General features: G+C 39.4%; 1 protein-coding gene across 11 annotated transcripts in view; it reads right to left on the minus strand.

Moving 5' to 3' along the window:
- Positions 1-22,296, minus strand: part of ARHGEF9 (Cdc42 guanine nucleotide exchange factor 9) — a 426,451-nt gene that overhangs the window by 71,304 nt on the left and 332,851 nt on the right. For all 11 annotated transcript variants that reach the window (XM_057495889.1, XM_057495890.1, XM_057495888.1 and 8 more), the window contains one exon: positions 13,025-13,216. In XM_057495889.1, the coding sequence (XP_057351872.1) occupies positions 13,025-13,216 (192 nt within the window). The remainder of the gene's footprint in view (positions 1-13,024; positions 13,217-22,296) is intronic.

The raw sequence follows: 22,296 nt of genomic DNA on the forward strand, positions 1-22,296 counted from the left end.
GTAGAAAACATAGTTTAGTGTTGTAAGAAAGCAAATGTAGATGATTAGGTGTGTGCCTGTAGACTACGTGTTAATCCAAGCTAGACAAGGGCAATAAAACATCCACGGATGCAGAAGATTTCTCTCAAAACAGGGGGGTTGAGGTTCTAAGCCTCACCTCTGTTGATCCCCAATTTCTCACCTGATGGCCCCCCTGCGACTGTGCCTGTCTTAAGTTGTTAGATTCCCTTGAGGAATCTTACCCGTCTCTGGCTAACCATTCATCTTCCGGGGCCATGCAGGGAAATGTGAAGTTGGTAAGTGAGAGAGAAGCAATATTGTTTGAAAAGGTTAGCTTTTTACTTCTTTGCAGATTTATGCCCTGTGGCTTCTATGCCCAGCATTTGTCTTGAGGTATCTTTACCACTTGGAGAAATTATGATACTCGGTAAATTCAATATGAGGCAAGAATTCTATTTAAGGGTTATAGGAAGGAAGAAGAAAAGCTATAGAGGTAGCAGACAGAAGAAAACATGGGAAGATTGATTATTTCTTTGACATATCTTCTTGTAGAGTAACTTAAGCATGTATAGGTTTTAAACTACTAATTAAATTGAGCACACACATTAACATAATAGGAATACAGTTACATAACCAAAGCAAATCTATAATTACCAGCCATCTCCAGTGAAACCAAGAAAACCAGTTAGGCACCCTAGGCATTTGTGAAAATTTATCTATGATATTATGGATATTGTCCAACTGTACTTGAACAGTCTGAGAGAAATCAGACAAATTAAAACACCACATTCCTGGGAACTGTTCACATCCCATATGTTCTTTTAACAGTAGATAGTGTATAGTTGTAAGATTTTGGTGCTCTACAACTTGCACTTCTCCTAATTCTTGGTTGAGTTCCAACAGTATAGATCCAGTCAAATTTGTTGTTTTACTGTACGCACAGGCCAGCTTAGATATCTCCTTCTTCATTCCCATGGCAAGTCCAGGAACCAGTGGGACGAATGCAGCTACAGCTGTAGCAGCGCCTGGATCTTTGTTGAGGTTTTTTGATGATCATCTTCTGCTATGAGTCTTCCAGAGAGTGCTGATGTTGGAAGTTCTTCTTCATATCATATCTTAGTTCATTTTCTGGGTAGCCAAATTAGGCTTTGATCCTCTGTATAAACACAAACAGACCCTTTGCCCACACTTTGATATGCCCTTTATACCATTGTGTAGAACTCATTGGAGGTCACCACACAGGAACTGCTTTTTTTTTTTTAAGAGAAAGGGATATTATCAGAAAAATGTACCTCCACAGCCGATCATCTGACACCCTTTAAGTGATCAAAACTAAGGATATTTAAAGCATGAATTCATCGTTGATTTATAGTTAGTTTTATCCTATCAGGGAGTAATCCCGCTTTTCTCTCGTTCTTTTTTTTGTAATCACTAATCTACACTTACATGAAGAATATTATGTTTAGTAGGCTCTCCCCTATACCAGGTCCCCCTTATAAACCCCTTTACAGTCACTGTCCATCAGCATAGCAAAATGTTGTAGAATCACTACTTGTCTTCTCTGTGTTGTACAGCCCTCCCCTTACTCACATCCCCCCCATTATGCAAGCTAAGCTTAAAACCCCCCTTCTTCTTCTCCCCCTTATCCCTCCCTACCCACCCATCCTCCACAGTCCCTTTCCCTTTGGTACCTGTTAGTCCATTCTTGGGTTCTGTGATTCCAATGCTGTTTTGTTCCTTCAGTTTTTCCTTTGTTCTTATACTCCACAGATGAGTGAAATCATTTGGTATTTCTCTTTCTCCGCATGGCTTATTTCACTGAGCAAAATACCCTCCAGGTCCATTCATGCTGCTGCAAATGGTAGGATTTGCCCTATTCTAATGGCTGAGAAATATTCCATTGTCTATATGTACCACATCTTCTTTATCCATTCATCTACTGATAGACATTTAGGTTGCTTCCAATTCTTGGCTATTGTAAATAGTGCTGCGATAAACATAGGGGTGGATCTCTCTTTCTCAAACTTGATTGCTGCGTTCTTAGGGTAAATTCCTGGGAGTGGAATTCCTGGGTCAATTGGTAAGTCTGTTTTGAGCATTTTGATGAACCTCCATACTGCTTTCCACAATGGTTGAACTAATTTACATTCCCACCAGCAGTGTAGGAGGGTTCCCCTTTCTCCACAAGAGAATACTCAACATTTGTTGTTGTTTGTGTTTTGGATGGCAGCCATCCTTACTGGTGTGAGGTGGTACCTCATTGTAGTTTTAATTTGCATTTCTCTGATAATTAGCGATGTGGAGCATCTTTTCATGTGTCTGTTGGCCATCTGTATTTCTGTTTTGGAGAACTGTCTGTTCAGTTCCTCTGCCCATTTTTTAATTGGATAATTTGTTTTTTGTTTGTTGAGGCTTGTGAGCTCTTTATATATTTTGGACATCAAGCCTTTATTGGATCTGTCATTTTCAAATATATTCTCCCATACTGTAGGGTTCCTTTTTGTTCTATTGATGGTGTCTTTTGCTGTACAGAAGCTTTTCAGCTTAATGTCTCACTTGTTCATTTTTGCTGTTGTTTTCCTTGCATGGGGAGATATGTTCAAGAAGAGGTCACTCATGTTTATGTCTAAGAGGTTTTTGACTATGTTGTTTTCTAAGAGTTTTATGGTTTCATGACTTACATTTAGGTCTTTGATCCATTTTGAATTTACTTTTGTATATGGGGTTATACAATGGTCCAGTTTCATTCTCCTACATGTAGCTGCCCAGTTTTGCCAGCAATATCTGTTGAAGAGACTGTCATTTTGCCATTGTATGTCCATGGCTCCTTTATCAAATATTAATTGACCATATATATTTGGGTTAATGTCTGGAGTCTCTAGTCTGTTCCACTGGTCTGTGGCTCTGTTCTTATGACAGTACCAAATTGTCTTGATTACTATGGCTTTATAGCAGAGCTTGAAGTTGGGGGATGAGATCCCCCCTACTTTACTCTTCTTTCTCAGTATTGCTTTGGCTATTCGGGGTCTTTGGTGTTTCCATATGAATTTTTGAATTATTTGTTCCAGTTCACTGAAGAATGTTGCTGGTAGTTTGATAGGGATTGCATCAAATCTGTATATTGCTTTGGGCAGGATGGCCATTTTGACGATATTAATTCTTCCTAGCCACGAGCATGGGATGAGTTTCCATTTGTTAGTGTCCACTTTAATTTCTCTTAAGAGTGACTTGTAGTTTTCAGAGTATAGGTCTTTCACTTCTTTGATTACATTTATTCCTAGGTATTTTATTCTTTTTAATGCAATTGTGAATGGAGTTGTTTTCCTGATTTCTCTTTCTGTTGGTTCATTGTTAGTGTATAGGAAAGCCACAGATTTCTGTGTGTTAATTTTGTATCTTGCAACTTTGCTGTATTCCGATATCAGTTCTAGTAGTTTTGGGCTGGAGTCTTTAGGGTTTTTTATGTACAATATCATGTCATCTGCAAATAGTGACAGTTTAACTTCTTCTTTACCCATCTGGATTCCTTGTATTTCTTTGTTTTGTCTGACTGCGTGGCTATGAATTCCAGTACTGTGTTAAATAACAGTGGGGAGAGTGGGCATCCCTGTCTAGTTTCTGATCTCAGAGGAAAAGCTTTCAGCTTCTCGCTGTTCAGTATAATGTTGTCTGTGGGTTTATCATAAATGGCCTTTATTATGTTGAGGTACTTGCCCTCTATTCCCATTTTGCTGAGAGTTTTTATCATGAATGGATGTTGAATTTTGTCAAATGCTTTTTCAGCATCTACGGAGATGATCATGTATTTTTTGTCTTTCTTTTTGTTGATGTGGTGTATGATGTTGATGGATTTTCGAATGTTGTATCATCGTTGCATCCCTGGGATGAATCTCACTTGGTCATGGTGTACGATCCTTTTGATGTATTTTTGAATTCGGTTTGCTAATATTTTTTTGAGTATTTTTGCATCTACGTTCATCAGGGATATTAGGCTCTAATTTTCTTTTTTGGTGGGGCCTTTGCCTGGTTTTGGTATTAGGGTGATGTTGGCTTCATAGAATGAGTTTGGGAGTATTCCCTCCTCTTCTATTTTTTGGAAAACTTTAAGGAGAATGGGTATTATGTCTTCCCTGTATGTCTGATAAATTTCCGAGGTAAATCCATCTGGCCCGGGGGTTTTGTTCTTTGGTAGTTTTTTGATTACTGCTTCAATTTCATTGCTGGTAATTGGTCTGTTTAGATTTTCTTTTTCTTTCTGGGTCAGTCTTGGAAGGTTATATTTTTCTAGGAAGTTGTCCATTTCTCCTAGGTTTCCCAGCTTGTTAGCATATAGGTTTTCGTAGTATTCTCTAATAATTCTTTGTATTTCTGTGGGTCCGTCATGATTTTTTCCTTTCTCGTTTCTGATTCTGTTGATTTGTGTTGACTCTCTTTTCTTCTTAATAAGTCTGGCTAGAGGCTTAACTATTTTGTTTATTTTCTCGAAGATCCAGCTCTTGGTTTCATTGATTTTTGCTATTGTTTTATTCTTCTCAATTTTATTTATTTCTTCTCTGATCTTTATTATGTCCCTCCTTCTGCTGACCTTAGGCCTCATTAGTTCTTCTTTTTCCAATTCCAATAATTGTGATTTTAGACTATTCATTTGGGATTGTTCTTCCTTCTTTAAATGTCCCTGGATTGCTATGTACTGTCCTCTTAAGACTGCTTTTGCTGCATCCCACAGAAGTTGGGGCTTTGTGTTGTTGTTGTCATTTGTTTCCATATATTGCTGGATCTCCATTTTAATTCGGTCATTGATCCATTGATTATTTAGGAGCATATTGTTAAGCCTCCATGTGTTTGTGAGCCTTATTGCTTTCTTTGTACAATTTATTTCTAGTTTTATACCTTTGTTGTCTGAAAAGTTGGTCGGTAGGATTTCCATCTTTTGTAATTTACTGAGTCTCTTTTTGTGGCCTAGTATGTGGTCTATTCTGGAGAATGTTCCATGTGCACTTGAGAAGAATGTGTATCCTGTTGCTTTTGGATGTAGAGTTCTGTAGATGTCTATTAGGTCCATCTGTTCTAGTGTGTTGTTCAGTGCCTCTGTGTCCTTACTTATTTTCTGTCTGGTGGATCTTTCCTTTGGAGTGAGTGGTGTATTGAAGTCTCCCAGAATGAATGCATTGCATTCTATTTCCTCCTTTAGTTCTGTTAGTATTTGTTTCGGATATGTTGGTGCTTCTGTATTGGGTGCATATATATTTATAATGGTTATATCCTCTTGTTGGACTGAGCCCTTTATCACTATGTAATGTCCTTCTTTATCTTTTGTTATTTTCTTTATTTTGAAGTCTGCTTTGTCTGATACTAGTATTGCAACACCTGCTTTTTTCTCCCTGTTGTTTGCATGAAATATCTTTTTCCATTCCTTGACTGTAAGTCTGTGCATGTCTTTGGGTTTGAGGTGAGTCTCTTGTAAGCAGCATATGGATGGATCTTGCTTTTTTATCCATTCTATTACTCTTTGTCTTTTGATTGGTTCATTCAGTCCATTTACATTTATGGTGATTATTGAAAGGTATGTACTTATTGCCATTGCAGGCTTTATGTTTGTGGTTACCAAAGGTTCAGGTTTAGCTTCTTTACTATCTTACTGTCTAACTTAACTCGCTTGTTGAGCTATTATAAACATGGTCTGATGATTCTTTATTTCTCTCCCTTCTTATTCCTCCTCCTCCCTTCTTCATATGTTGGGTGTTTTGTTCTGTGCTCTTTTTAGGAGTGCTCCCATCTAGAGCAGTCCCTGTAGGATGCCCTGTAGAGGTGGTTTGTGGGAGGCAAATTCCCTCAACTTTTGCTTGTCTGGGAATTGTTTAATTCCTCCTTCATATTTAAATGATATTTGTGCTGGATACAGTAGTCTTGGTTCGAGGCCCTTCTGTCTCATTGCATTAAGTATATCATGCCATTCTCTTCTGGCCTGTAGGGTTTCTGTTGAGAACTCTGATGATAGCCTGGTGGGTTTTCCTTTGTACGTAACCTTTTTTTCTCTCTGGCTGCCTTTAATACTTTGTCCTTGTCTTTGATCTTTGCCATTTTAATTATTATGTGTCTTGGTGTTGCCCTCCTTGGATCCCTTGTCATGGGAGTTCTGTGTACCTCTGTGGTCTGAGAGGCCACTTCCTCCCCTAGTTTGGGGAAGTTTTCAGCAATTATTTCTTCAAAGACACTTTCTATCCCTTTTTCTCTCTCTTCTTCTTCTGGTACCACTATAATGCAGATATTGTTCCTTTTCGATTGGTCCCTCAGCTCTCTGAGAATTCTTTCATTCCTGGAGATCCTTTTATCTCTCTCTGCATCAGCTTCTCTGCGTTCCTGTTCTCTGTTTTCTAGTCCATTAATGGTCTCTTGCATCTCGTCCATTCTGTTTTGAAGTCCTTCCAGAGCTTGTTTTATTTCTGTATTCTCCTTCCTTAGTTCTTGCATATTTTTCTGCAAGTCCATCAGCATGGTTATGACTTTTGTCTTGAATTATTTTTCAGGAAGACTGGTTAAATCTATCTCCCCAGGTTCCTTCTCAGGTGAAGATGTAGCAGATGCCAAAGCTGTCCGGGTTATTCTTGTCTGGATCAAATTTTTTTGCCTTTTCATGTTGATAGGTGCTATTGACTGTCAGCTGGGAGAGCCAAACTTTCCCCTTGCTACTGGCCTTTCTTTACTGGAACAACTGCGACCCCTAGTGGCTTGTGTTGGGCAATTGCGTGTAGACTGGGTCTTTGTGTCTTGCCTGGCTGGTATGGAGGAAGCTCCCTTGCTGAGGGGTTGGCCAGGCTCAGGCTGCTTCTCTGCTATGGCCACGCCCCAGCGGGGAAATGGACAGGGGGCTGTTTGGCTGTTTACCTCCGTGAAGGGTCTCAGAGCTGTTGCCCAGGGGGTTAGTGCGTCCGGGTTTCCCTGGAGATTCCAGCTGCTGTACTGTGATCTGGGTTGTTTCCTTCCAGCTGTTGCATCCCTGTCCCTTTAAGACTTTCAAACAGCACTCGCTTTTCTTTGTCACAGGGGCATCAGCTTCGGGACCCGCTCAGAGGTCTTGCTGCCCTGTTTCCCTAGTTTCCAGCCCTCCACACATGCACTGTGTCTGTGCTCTGGTGCGGATGACTCGGGCTGGGTGTTTAGCAGTCCTGGGCTCCCTCTCCCTCCCCGCTCTGACTCCTCTCCTCCCGCCAGGAGCTGGGGTGAGGGAGGCTCGGGTCCCGCCGGGCCGGAGCTTGTATCTTATCCCTTTCATCAGGTGCTGGGCTCTCGCACATGTGGATGTAGTCTGGCTATTGTCCTGTGTCTTCTGGTCTCTCTTTTAGGATTAGTTGTATTTGTTGTATTTTCAAAAATATATATGTTTTTGGGAGGAGATTCCCACTGTCCTACTCATGCCACCATGTTGGTTCCTCCTCCCATCTTGAAGTTAATTTTAAGAAAATTAAGGAATGATGACCATGGTTGTCCGCTCACAGCTGTACCCAGAGTTTAACACAGTACCTAACATATAGTTGCTGCTCAATAATGTATGTTGAATAAATGTAAAATGACTAGCTCTTCTCATGTTAATGATAATAAAAGGTAAGTTAGAAACAGAAAGCTTAAATTAGTGTTTTTTTCTTTTCTTCTTTCCCTTTTTGGACCAGGAAACCATTTCTTCAAATGAAACAAAACCATTAAAAAACAAAAGGATGACAGGAAAAGGATGGAACATGGAAAACTGAAGGAATTAGTATCTGGCATATATAAGGGTCTCCTATAAATCAGCAGGAGAAATATGAGAAACCACAGGAAAATTGGCAAAAGATGAGAACAGAGTCTGAAATATCCAGGTGGTATGGATAGGTAGGACCTAGGGCAGCCAGAAACCCATGAGCTGGTGACATTATGCAGATGAGCTGCTTCATCCCTTTACCTTAGTATGCTGTACAAATATTACTGCTTTATACAATGTGTTGTCATTTTCTATGTGTACACCATGATGTAAAATTGGGAAGTATCACAATAGGCAATTTACAGAAAAGAAAACCCAAATGACTAGTAAGTTTGAAAACCCCAGACTTAAACATACCAATGGAAATTACTTGAAGCAACAGCATAATAAACTCATCTAGACCTAAGGAAGAATTTCTTAGTGGCGAAGGGTATGAGACACTAATGCAAATGACTGAGGAAAGCTAGTACAGCTTCTCTGGAGGCATTTGAGGACAGAATTTATTTCACAGATATGGGATGCCTGAGAGAGGCAGATGACGCAACTTTGTAAGGCATCTTCAGTTTTGTTTACCCTGTGCTTCAATATCTTGATTATGAGTTCTAAGGTTATAAGAGGCAATACCACCAATCATTGGTCAAAGTAACATAGAACTAAGCCAAGGCTCTTTTTATCCCAAAGTATTTAGAAAGAAGAATGTCATATTTTGCAGAGAACTCATTTAAAAAGATTTTTTCTCTTACTGACCTCACTGAATGACTTTGATAAAGTCACATTATTTCCTGCTTCCTCATTTATAAAATGAGGGTATTTGATTTTAAATGTTTGTAAAGCACTTTCTGCTCCTAGGGGTAAAAAAATATATTCTATAACAGACAGGGACTTTTTTTCTGTACTGAATGCAGTGTCCCCCATTTCACTTTCAATAGCACAAGAGTGGGGAGTGTTGAGAGATCTCCCTTATCCTGCAGAAAGAGTAGATTATGCTATGTTAACAAATCCATGCCTGAGTAAGGTGTGCCTCCATGGGTACCAAAGAAGAATGGCAGAAAATACAGAAGTAACCTATATCATTACCATAGCTTTCTCTAGTGAGTGCATATCTAGATTGTACAGAATTGGAGAAAGTATAATCCGGACAGCACTTACTTAAAGAGCAATCCTTCCAATCCACTCATTTTAGAACTGGGGAACAAGGCTTAGGATGAAAAAGATTCATCTGAGGTTCCTCAGCCAAGCAGTGACCAAGGTGGGACCTGAGCCTGAGACTACCCATTCTGAGTCTGGCATTGCTCCTCACAGCTTTTGGTTTGGAGGTGATACAATCTTGGGCTAAAAACTGTCTTCTGTTCCAGCTAAAACACAGTTTTCTCCACACTTCTTTCACTCTAGCTAACCCTTCCTTTGACACTTGTGGTAGCAGTTGGGACAGAGATATTTCCCATTTAATCTCTTAATTCAGCACCAAAAATAATTAAGAAATATGGAACAAACAGATCACCAACAAAAGCTTTGCCTGGGGTGGCTGGATTGTGCAAGTCCTCAAAGCAGGGACATAGCACTCCTCCTCTGGAAAGACAAACACTTCTATTGTTGACCTGAGCTTGTGCCCTGTAGGAGGAGGCAAAGATGTTTTGGAGTTGGGAACAGGAGATCCTTCTAAGGCTAAAGGACTCTGACTTGGCCAGTGCTTGAGAACTCTGAGAAAGTAACTTTGCCTTTTAGAGGTTCAGTCTGTTGGTGTAGAAAATAGGAATAGCAATAAACCTTTGTTCTGTCTGGAAACCAAATGGCATAAGATGTGAATGTACTTTGCCAAAGTAGTACACACAGTGAGCACTTATATTTAATTCTGACTTTCAGCAAAATTTGAGCCAGGCACTGTGTTAGGTTTTAAGGATACATCAGTAAATCAATAGGTGAAAATCCCTGCCCCTCATGGAATTTATATTCTAGTAGGGGAAATAGAAAATAAACAAAACATATAAGCAAATTATATAAAATGTCAGATAGCAATATGCACAAAAGCAGAAAAGGGGGAAAGATAATACAAGGTTACAATTTTAAATAAAAAGGTCAGGGAAGGTCTCAAGGAGAAAGTGATACTTGAATAAAGACCTGAAGGAGGAAAGGAAGGGAGCTATGTAGACACCTAAGGGAGGAGTGCTCTAGGCAGAGAGAAAAGCCATTGAAATGCTGTGAGGGGGAAACATGCAAGGCATTTTTTAAGTAATAGCAAGAGGCCAGTGTGGCTGGAGTAGTCCAAGTGTGTGAGAAAGGAGAAGGAGATGAAGTCACAGAGTTAAGGAGGGATAGGTCATACAGGGTTTTGTAGGTAATAATGAGCTTTGGCTTTTACTCAGGGAGAAATGTGACCCACTGGAGGGTTTTGAGCAGAGGAGCTATATGAACCCTGACTTAGGTCTTGACAGCATCCCTTGGCTGCTGGGTAATGAACAGGCTCTACTTAGTTGTATTACAGACCCTATGACATTATATGGCAGCTATCATTTTACAGCAGTGTCCCTCAAACTTTAGTATGTAGTATAAGTCAAATGGGAACCTTGTTAAAATGCAGATTTGGACTCAGTTGGTCTGGAGTGGAGCTAAAGATTCTGCATTTCTAACAAGCTCCCAGGGGATTCAGATGCTGCTTGTCTATGACAGAATACTTTGAGGTTTGAAGGTAGGAGCTATGTCCAGGGTCTGTCATGGAGCAGAACTCGGCTAAATGTTTGCTGAATGAGTAACATGTCAGTGGTATGACACCCAATGCCACATAGCACACTCCAGAGGACATTTTTTTCAATTATCAGACATTTGTGTGGAGGTAGGAAGAAGATAAAAAGATCAAAGAAAGACATGGAGAGATGGATGAATATATGCAAAGGGAGGGGAAAGAAAGTATTTTCCAAATACTTACAATATTATGTTTATTTAATTTCCTCAATAAATGTTTAGAGGTTGGTACAATGATGTCCACTGAACAAATCAGAATATTGAAGGTCAGAGGAATTAAGGGGCACTTTCAAGGACACGGGGTTAATTAGTTGTTAGGATGTAAAAGCTACCACTTCATGTCCCCAGAGCCTTTGTTCTTTCTACCCTACCTCATGTGAGGATAACCTGTAAACTTCCTGGGAGGGGTTAGAAAATGAGGTGAAGAAAGGGCACAATCCTTGGCCTTGACCTTTCCACAGCTGCACTAACCAATGTGGTTGTCATTAGTTACATGTGGCTACTTAAATTAAAATTAAAAACAATTTAAAATTCCATTTCTCAGTCATACTAGCCACATTTTAAGTCCTCAATAGCCATAGATGGCTGGCTAGTGGCTACTGAATTGTAAAGTACAGATATAGAACGTTTTCATAACTATAGAAAGTTCTATGGGGAGCACTGCTCTAAAGAACTAAGAACTTTGAAAAATGTTAGAGCTACACTATTGACTCCAAAGTGGGACCTGGCCCCATTCAACAGGGCTGGGGGACATAGTAAGACCCCTGACATCTCATCTGGAAGGAAGGGGATAAAAATACTCAAAGCACAGTTTTAATTGTGCAATATAATGAGTCATAAAAATACATCTTTGGTCATTCATATGGCCAAATATATATTTCCAAGCTGTACTTGGTCTTCAGCCACAGTTCCTGAGAACACTGCAGAGTCTTAAAGGTGAAATGGGTGTCTTGTCATGTTAATGAGAGACTTTTGGATACCCACCTAAGGACAGGGGCTGGAGGCTGAATCAGCCAGTGGCCAATAATTTAGTCAATCATGACTATGCAATGAAGCCCTCACAAAAACCCCTGAGAGGAGCTTATCTCTTTTTGCTCTCTGGGATCGTGCTTTTCTGTTGGAGAGGGAGCTTCTATACTTCGGAAATCAGAACACCTCCATGTGCCACCCAGCCAGGCCCCAAGCTCCATAAGGATAGAAGCTCCTTTATTTGGGACCTATGTATTTCTTCATCTGGCTGTTAACTTGTATCCTTTATGGTATCCTTTATTAAACTGGTAAACATGTTTTCCTGAGTTCTGTGAGCAGCTCTAGCAAATTAATGGAACCTAAGGGGGAGGTCGTTGGAACCTCAAATCTGTAGCCATAGGTCAGAAGCACAGGTAACAGCCTGGGGCTTGCAACCAGCATCTGGAGTTGGGGGTGGAGGGCAGTCTTATAGGAGGGAACCCTTAACCTGGGAATCTGGTGCTGTCTCTGGGCAGATAGCATCAGAATTGAGTTGTCAGACACCCTACTGGTGTTTAAGAATGTCTTGGTGTTGTGAGTGTGGGAAGACCCCCCTCCCTCCCACACACACATTGGAATCCTGTCCAGGAACCCAAAGGGAGTTAAGCAGCACATCATTGCAAACTGGTTCAAGAAGAATGCTATAGCATGTGCCTCTATGTGTGAGAGAAATCCTTTTAAAAACATTCTTTTCTCCATTTCACACTGGTTTTCCCACACTATTTAGTAAAATGTCCTTTGAAAATGCCAGCTTGTCTCTGCTGAGCTCAAAGGAGGATAAGGAAAAGGGCTCTTACCCTCATTCACCAAGATGGAAAGGATGGAGTTAGGGAATGTGGAGCTATGGGTCTTGTAGGGCAGTGGCATACTGAAGAACCTGAGACTTGTCCACCCAGCCTTTATCTCCTATAGATTCCTCTCCCTAAGCATTTTTTGGCTCACACCCAAAACCAGTGTTCTCCAGGTGAAGGAGAAAGACTAGCAACATCAGTATTACCAGGGATGTTTGTTAAACAAAGCGATGCATGTGCTTTACCCCAGATTGAGAATTCACAACTCGGTGGGGGTGGGGAGTAGAACAGGGCTGAAATCTGCATGTATAACAAATTCCACTAGGGGCTCTGGTGCAGATCAAGTTTGTGAACCATTGCTTAGAGGGAGATGTGTTTTGCTTTAATGAATGAGGTCAGGCCCTTATATGGCATAGCAACAACTGGATCAAAACCCAAGAGGATTGGATGGAGATTCAAGGGAGGGAAGGAAGGAAGTAGAGAGAGAAAGAGAGAGACAGAGAATATGGATATAAATATGAATATGAATATGGAAGTTAGACAGGTAGACAGAGAAAAGGAGAGAAACAGAGAGATTGAGAAACCCTAAGGGAAGTTTTACATACTGAACCATCTAGGAAGCCAGTCCAACCATTCCTTCCAATATCTTGGGATTGTCACAGATAGGGCCCAGGGGGTTGTTAGTTCCTCATAGAAGTGCCCTTTACCACATCCAAAATGCCCCCACATGCACTATCATAGCTGAGCCTACCTCACAAATGTCCTTGAGGTGCTTGATGTAATGACGCTCAGTGCTCATGATCTCATTGATGACATTGGCTCGCATCTGGTCCCGGTTCTGTAGTGGCCTGCCCAGACAGAGGCAGTCTGAGCTGGGGTCCAGGTGCCCATTCTGCACATCACTGGGCCCTTCTTCCACCCCATCCTCCTGGTTCACCCAGAGCTGTGGAAACAGACAGAAGAAGAATAATGGAGCAACTTCCTTTTTTGAAGGGTTTCCAGCCATGTAGAAAACGGATAAGCTAAATTCTTCAGGTATTCACAAAGCCTTCAAACAGAGGTGTCAGGTAATTAAATGTCAGGCCTTGATCTAGGGTGACTTGCTGGCCCTAGGCATGAGTTTAATCCTCTCTAGGCCTCTGGTAACCTATCTGTAAAATGGAGGATGGGGAAGGATGGGATCAAATCACTACCAAGAGACTTCTTGGTTAAGGTTTTAGAGTAGAGAAAAGTTATATGAGGCAGAACTCATTCATGCTGGAGCATATCTAGGCAGCACAGCTGGACTTAAGAAAAAGTAAGAATTAAGGTATACATCTTGGTACCACAGCTGGATTACTGTCAAACACACCTATGAGCATGCAGACCAATGTTGGATACTGGAGTGGGCACCATAAAAATGGGCCTTCAGTGTTGATTTGCATCAAAAGATGTACAGATAATCATTAAAATTTGACTGTATCATTCCTTAGTTATGCAAAGATTTATACTTCCTCAAAGTTGGAATGGAGATGGCAAAATGTTCTTGTACCACATAATAGCAACAGCTGTTGCCTGAACACTTACTATATACCAGCCACTATGCTAAGAGCTTTCAATGAACTGTATTATTCAGTTCTGTTAGACAAGTTCTATTACTACTATCATTTCACAGAAGAAGAGATGGAGACTCAGAAAAGTTAAGGAATTTGTCCCAAGTCACACAGTTAGAAAGCAGAGGAACTGGAGTAGGAACCAGGCAGTCTGACTCCAGAGCTTTTCCTCTTAGCCATTATGCTAGCAGCTTTGTGCCTCCGGTGCTGAGAAAGAGAGGAAAAGAGTATGCAAGGGCTTGGGCCAAGGTGAGCTGAGAATTATCAGACTCATCAGATATGGGTACTGTTGGTAGTGGTTGAGACTATCCACTCCAAATAATGAAGGCAAAGGGATGCAGAAAAAACCTTCATTGGAAGTCCTGGTGGCATGTCTCTTGATCTGGGATGACTTAGCTTGAAACAAGGAGATGGTTCATTTCACCCCAGTGCTAGGAAGGAGGAAAGTCATGGAGTTGGGGAGAAAAGGAAGGGTGGGACCTTAGGAAAATAGGTAAAATCTTCCAGGGGCATTAGCCAAAGAAATTGTCAGTTGTCTCAACAGCTTTAATCAAGAACCATCTTTCCCCTCCAAACCTACCCCCAGCTTTTTCCACATTCCTGCCTCAAGAAACTGAGATCAAGCATTTTAAATGCATCCCTATTTCTGCTACCAGAAAAGCCTGATGTTTGGGTGGGCTTAGGAGGACAGAGGCTTTGGGATGGAGCTAGAGGGACAGTAATTATATCCCAACTCTGTGAATTATCCCCTTTCTCTCTGCCTCACAGAGGGTGGGGAGTATGACTACCACCCAGTGAACTTAGAGAAATCATCAGTATATATTCTACTTAACTGTCACACACCAAAGCAAATAGGGCTCACTTAATTTTAATATATTTTGTAAACATAGCCAAATATGCAAAAATGTATCTTCATCCAGAACCTACCACCCTCTGCAAATGTTCTATTGGAAATCTCTTTCTAGCTTTGAAGGTCAACTTAATGCCTAAATAGTTGCCCTTTAATACAATCAATAGGCAATGAGGGATGATTATTCAAGGAACAAATCTGTTTAAAAAAGGTGATTCTAAAGCACTAAAGCAAACACATCAAATACATAATGCTGTCTATTTGTAACAATAAAAACTTCATCCTCTAATAATCTACTAACATTTCCCATATTCTCACAAAGCAAGCTAAGCCCTCCTATGGAAAGAAAACATTAGGCAGACCTTTAAGAGACAAGAATCATTTATTTTCTTCTCAGGAATTTAAGACATGTCAAGTCAAAATGTTGGCTCCTGAATAGTGGAATGAGATAATTCTTTTTTGAATTTCCAGTGGGAAGGGGCACAAGATATTGGTGGGCTATGGGGTGTGGAGTGAAAGCAAGGGAAAGAGAGAATCAGATTTAGGTTCAAGCCATACTCAAAATAAAAATGAAAGGGCAGGAAGGCAACTGCAACCAGGTGAAAACAGATTCCTTACACAGAATTTAGTGGAAGAGTCACTTGTGGCTAGAACTAAAGGCCTGGTTTTCAGGACCCTTCCTTCATAGGGAGCTTCTGAGAAGACATAACCTTTAATCTACTATAATGCAACAAACCCCAGAAGCCCACTACATGGGTTAACATATGGCCTTAATCCAAAAGAACAACTGGAAGATTTATTCATTCATTAAATCTATGTTAAGTGCTTACTATGTACCAGATACTGGAGATACAGCAAGAACAAAACAAACAGAAACCTCTGCCCTCTATGGAGCTGACATTCAAGGGAAGATGTTTCATAACCTAGCAAAAAGTGTCATGTAAGGCCCAATTATTGTATACCCAGGTTCAGGGCCCCACAAAACATCCCATAGGCCTGACACTATAACTCTCTGGTCTAACTTGAAGTCCCCTGCTCTGAGAACTTCCCTGTTCTGTGTAGATGAATGCCCTTGCCTGCTTGTATGTCAAAGTACATTGACACAGGCCAGACCATGAGCTCATCTTTCTTCAGTATGTGAGCCCAGAGTACCATATAAAACCCTGCCCAATAACCTGTGCAGGCTAATGCATTACCTACCTACAAATATTTATAATTGACACTGCATTCAGTACACATCAGCTCCTAAGTGAAAAGTAAGAAGACAGACAATGCACAGAGACTGGCAAGTTGGAAGGTTTTCCTGGAAGCCCTCTCCAGGGTACTTTAAGATTATTGTCTTCAGTCTTCAGAACTCCAAGCAAGGCTGGGTTAATGCAATTCAAGTTAACAAATATCTATTTTGGAGCTATTTGGTGTCTAACCACTGTAAGAGACATAAGAGTGAGCAAGACAAGTGACACCTCCCACTTCCATCAGTTACAGGCAGTGCTTTCCAAATCAGAGATTTCTGGTCCTCGTCTCTTCCTTTTCCATTCCCACTATCATGGCCTGCACTCCCTGGGTGATTTCCATGCATGACTGCCCAGCTCCAATCCCTCCCATATACCACAATGAGACGAATTTTCTTGACTATCACTTTGATTGGCTACTCTCATACCCCCAAATCCTCAATGGCTCCCAGTTGCCAAGTCCACATCTCTCATCCTGGCATTCAAGCATTACCATATCTGGCTTTAACCTGCACTTCCATCCTTACTTTCCATTGTGTTTTTCAGCCCTTTAGGCTTCTCCTAAACTGTTCTACTTTTCTTTCCACAAATATTCTCCACTATGGTCTTTAATCCCATGTTTGAACATAGAAATGACATAGCACAGGAGCACCTACATATGTGAAACAAATGCTAACATAATTAAAGCAGAAAATAGAAAGCAATGCATTCATTTTAGGAGACTTCAACACTACACTCACTCCAAAGGAGAGATCAACCAGACAGAAAACAAGTAAGGAGACAGAGGCACTGAACAATACATTAGAACAGATGGACCTAATAGACATCTACAGAACACTCCACCCAAAAGCAGCACAATACACATTCTTCTCAAGTGCACATGGAACATTTTCAAGGATAGATCATATACTAGGCCACAAAGAGAGCCTCAGTAAATTCAAAAAGATTGAAATTGTACCAACCAACTTCTTAGACCACAAAGGCATAAAACTGGAAATAAATTATGCAAAGAAAACAAAAACTCCCACAAACACACGGAGGCTTAACAACATGTGCCTAAATAATCAATGGATCAATGACCAAATAAAAACAGAGATCAAGCAATATATTGAGAAAAATGACAACAATAATTCCACCCTGAAAAATCTGTGGGACACAGAGAAGGCCATGCTAAGAGGCAAATATATTGCAATACAGGCCTACCTCTGGAAAGAAGAACAAACCCATATAAACAGTCTAAACTCACAATTAATGAAACAATAAAAAGAACAAGGGAGGCCCAAAGTCAGCAGAAGGAGGGACATAATAAAGATCAGAGTAGAAATAAAAAAAGAACTGAGAAGAATAAAACAATAGAAAGAATCAATGAAAGCAGGAACTGGTTCTTTGAGAAAATAAACAAAATAGATAAACCCCTAGCCAGACTTATCAAGAAAAAAAGAGACTCTACACACATAAACAGAATCAGAAAGGAGAAAGGAAAAATCACTATGGACACCACAGAAATACAAAGAATTATTAGAGAATAATATGAAAAATTATATGCTAACAAACTAGATAACCTAGAAGAAATGGTCATCCTAGAAAAATACAGCCTCTGAAGGCTGACCCAAGAAAAAACAGAAAATCTGAACAGACCAATTATCAGCAATGACATTGAATTAGTAATCAAAAAACTACCTAAGAACAAAAGACTGGTACCAGATGGTTTAACCACTGAATTTTACCAAACATTTAATGAAGACCTAATACCCATCCTCCTTAAAGTTTTCCGAAAAGTAGAAGAGGAGGGACTCCTTCCAATATCATTCTATGAAGCCAGCATCACTCTAATAACAAAACAAGGCAAAGACCCCACAAAAAAATAAAATTATAGACCAATATCCCTGATGAACATACATGCAAAAATATTCAACAAAATGTTAGCAAATCAAATTAAAAATACATTAAAAAAACATCCATCATATTCAAGTAGGATTTATTCCAGGGATGCAAGGATGGTACAGTATTAGAAAATCCATCAATATCATACTCCACAATAACAAAAAGAAGGTCAAAAACCACATGATCATCTTCATAGATGCTGAAAAAGCATTTGACAAAATTCTGAACTCCCAACAAAATGGGTATAGAGGGCAAGTACCTCAACATAATCAATGCCATATATGACAAACTCACAGCCAACATCATACTTAAAAGTGAGAAGCTGAAAGCCTTTCCTTTAAGATCAGAAACAATACAAGGATGCCCACTTTCCCCATTGTTATTCAACATAGTTCTGGAGGTCCTAGCAATGGCAATCATACAAGGCAAAGAAATAAAAAGCATCCAGATTGGTAAGGAAAAGTTAAACTGTCACTGTTTGCAGATGACATGATATTGTACATAAAAAACCCTAAAGAATCTACTCTGAAACTACTAGAACTAATATATGAATTCAGCAAAGTAGCAGGATACAAAATTAATACACAGAAATCTGCTGCACAGCTATACACTAATGATGAACTGGCAGAAAGGGAAATCAGGAAAAAAAATTCCATTCACAATTGCATCAAAAAGAATAAAATACCCAGGAATAAACCTAACAAAGGAAGTGAAAGAACTATACCCTGAAAACTACAAGACACATAAGAGAAATTAAAGAAGACACCAATAAATGAAAATATATCCCATGCTCATGGATAGAAAGATTTAATCAGGTCAAAATGGCCCTCCTGCGTAAAGCAATCTACAGATTCAATGCAATCCCCATCACAATATAAATGGCAGTCTTCAATGAACTAGAGCAAACAGTTCTAAAATTCATAAGGAACCACAAAAGACCCCAAACAGCCAAAGCAATCCTGAGAAGGAACAATAAAACCACAGTAGTAAAGACAATTAGGTAGGTACTGGCACAAGAACAGACCCATACATCAATGGAACAGAAGAGAGAGCGCAGATAAAAACCCAAGCATATATGGTCAATTAATAAATGATAAAGGAGCCACAGATATACATGGGGAATGAAAGCTTCTTCAACAACTGGTATTGGCAAAACTGGACAGCTATATGTAAGAGAATGAAACTGGATTATTGCCTATCCCCATACACAAAAGTAAACTCAAATGGATCAAAGACCTGGATGTAAGTCACAAAACCATAAAACTCTTACAAGAAAACAGAGGCAAAAATCTCTTGAATATAAACATGAGCAACTTTTTCATGAATACATCTCATCAGGCAAGGGAAACAAAAGCAAGAATGAACAAATGCAACTATATCAAACTAAAAAGCTTCTGTACAGCAAAGGACACCATTAGTAGAACAAAAGGCATCCTGCAGTATGGGAGAATATGTTTGTAAACGACATTTCCAAGAAGGGGTTAACATCCAAAATACATAAATAACTCACATGCCTCAACACCCAAAAAGCAAATAACCCAATTAAAATATGGGCAGAGGATCTGAACAGACACTTCTCCAAAGAAGAAATTCAGATGGACAACAGGCACATGAAAAGATGCTCCACATCGCTAATTATCAGGGAAATACAAATTAAAATAACAATGAGATATCACCTCACACCAGTTAGGTTGGCCAACATTGAAAAGACAAGGAACAACAAATGCTGGTGAGGGTGTGGAGAAAGAGGAACCCTCCTGCACTGCTGGTAGGACTATATATTAGTTTAACCATTGTGGAAAGCAATATAGAGGTTCCTCAAAAAACTAAAAATAGAAATGCCATTTGACCTGGGAATTCCACTCATAGGAATTTACCTAAAGAAAGTAAGATCTCAGATTCAAAAAGACATATGCACCCTTATGTTTATTGCAGCACTATTGACAATAGTTAAGACACGGAAGCAACCTGTGTCCATCAGTAGATGAATGGATAAAGAAGAGGTGGTACATATACACAATGGAATATTATTCAGCCATAAGAAGAAAACAAATCCTACCATTTGCAACAACATGGATGGAGCTAGAGGGTATTATGCTCAGTGAAATAAGCCAGGCAAAGGGAGACAAGTACCAAATGATTTCACTCATTAGAGGAGTGTAACAACAAAGCAAAAACTAAAGGAACTAAACAGCAGCAGACTAACAGACTCCAAGAAGGGACTAGCAGTTACCAAAGGGGTGTGGGGGAGGGTGGGTGGGGAGGGTAGGAGAAGGGGATTGAGGGGTATTATGATTGGCACACATGGTCTTTCGGGGGTCACAGGGAAGACAGTGTAGCACAGAGAAGACAAGTAGTGACTCTGTGGCTACTTACTGCACTGATGGACAGTGACTTCAATGGGGTATGGGGGGAACTTGATAATATGGGTGAATGTAGTAACCACCATATTTTTCATGTGTAATCTTCATAAGATTGTATATCAATGATTCCTTAATAAAAATAAAGAAAAGAAATGACATAGTCCAGAGGCTTTCAACCACTTCAGCAACAATGAACCAATATCTCAACTTCCTGATAAAGAAACTGAGGCCCATAAAGGAGAAATGAGTGTTAAGGTGTTAGCAACATATCCAGATTCCCATTTCATATGCCTTTTTATTTTGTATGTACCTTCCATTTTTTTCTTTCTGTGTTTTAAGTTATACAGTTACTAGAGGAATGCATTTATTTTGTAAAAAGTTGAAATAGAAAAAATAAAGCAAATATTAAAATAAGGAATAAAAGAAGAAATATTACTACCAATATAACAGAAATAAAAAAAGATGAAAGGGAACATTATGCATAAATTAGATAACCTGGTGAAATGGACAAATTCCTAGATAAACACAAACTGCAGAAACTGACTCAATAAGATACAGAAAATATGAGTAGATCCATGATGAGATTGAATTAGTAATAAAAAAACTTTCCATATGTAAAACAAAACCATAACAAGATGGCATTTCTAATGAATTCTGCCAAACATTTAAAGAAGAACTAACATTAGTCTTTCACAAACTCTTCCAAGAAAACAGAAATGTAGACATTCTCAAGAATACTTGCAAACCAATCCAGTAACATATTTAAAAATCCACCTTACTAGAAGGGATCAATCCTAGGAATGTGAGGTTAGTTCAACATACAAAAATCAGCCAATGTAATATATTGTATTAATGGAATAAAAGTTAAATTAAAGCACATGATCATCTCAACATACACAGAAAAAGCATTTTACAAAATCAAACACTCTTTCATGATTAAAAAAACACTCAACAATTTAGGAATCGAAAGGAAGTTTCTCAAACTGGTGATGAAAATTTATGAAAAACTCCTAGTTAATATATTTAATGGAGAAAGACTGAATACTGTTGTTAGGAATGTTAAGTAGAAAGATAGACATGAGCATCCAGAACAGTGGAAAATAAGGTTCAAAGGAAAAGCCTCCCAAACTCCACTCAGGTAGGGAGTCCCAGATGAAGACAACAAAGGCTTTGCAGGGAGATAACTTCCTTCACAACCAGATTCCAATAGCAGCACAATCAAATGGAACTAGAAGTACCCAAATCACACCTCGTCATGGGGAAAGGACATGCTCACTGAGAAGAAATGACTACATAGATGTACATGTTTTCAGTCAAAGAGGTGCCTCCTAGCCAGAATGCAGTATACAGGCTTCCCACCTAAAGGATCAAAGCCTTTCTTTACCTTGACTCTGACCTGCTCCCTTGGAGTGTATTCAAATAAAACATTTGCTCTGCTTCACTATTGTATCTCTGCCTTTCAATTCTTTATTGCAGTGGAGACGAGAACCAAGGGGAACAAACTCAACCGGTAACACTTTCATCCTATGATCAAGAACAAACATCACTTACATGCAACAATGGTATTGAATATTCTGGCTACAGCAAAAGGGAAAAATAAAAAAGAAAAGGCACTCAGATTAGAAAGAAAAAGAAAAACTGTTCACATATGATATTATTTTATGTTAAAATTCTAAAGAACCCACACCAAAAAAACCCATTTTAGCTAATAAATGGTCAGGAATATTGCAGGATACAAGATCAGTATACAAAAGTCAACTGTATTTCTATATACTAGTGATGAGCAGTCTGAAATAAAGTTAAGAAAATAATCACACTTAAGTTGCATCAGAAAGAACAAAACATTTAGGAACACACTTAACAAAATAAGTGCAAGACTTACACACTGAAAACTGTAAAACATTGTTGAAAGAAAGTAAAGACCTAATAAAGATATTTCATGTTCATGAATTGGAATATTTGATATTGTTAAGATGCTGATATTTCACAAATTGACACAGATTCAACACAATCTCTATCAAAACTCTCAGCTTGCATCTTTGCAGAAATAGACAAGCTGAATATATTTCATACGAAAATTCAAGAGACCCAGAATAACAAAA

This window comes from Manis pentadactyla, chromosome X (assembly GCF_030020395.1).
Source record: "Manis pentadactyla isolate mManPen7 chromosome X, mManPen7.hap1, whole genome shotgun sequence".
In the NCBI taxonomy this organism is placed as follows: Eukaryota; Metazoa; Chordata; class Mammalia; order Pholidota; family Manidae; genus Manis; species Manis pentadactyla.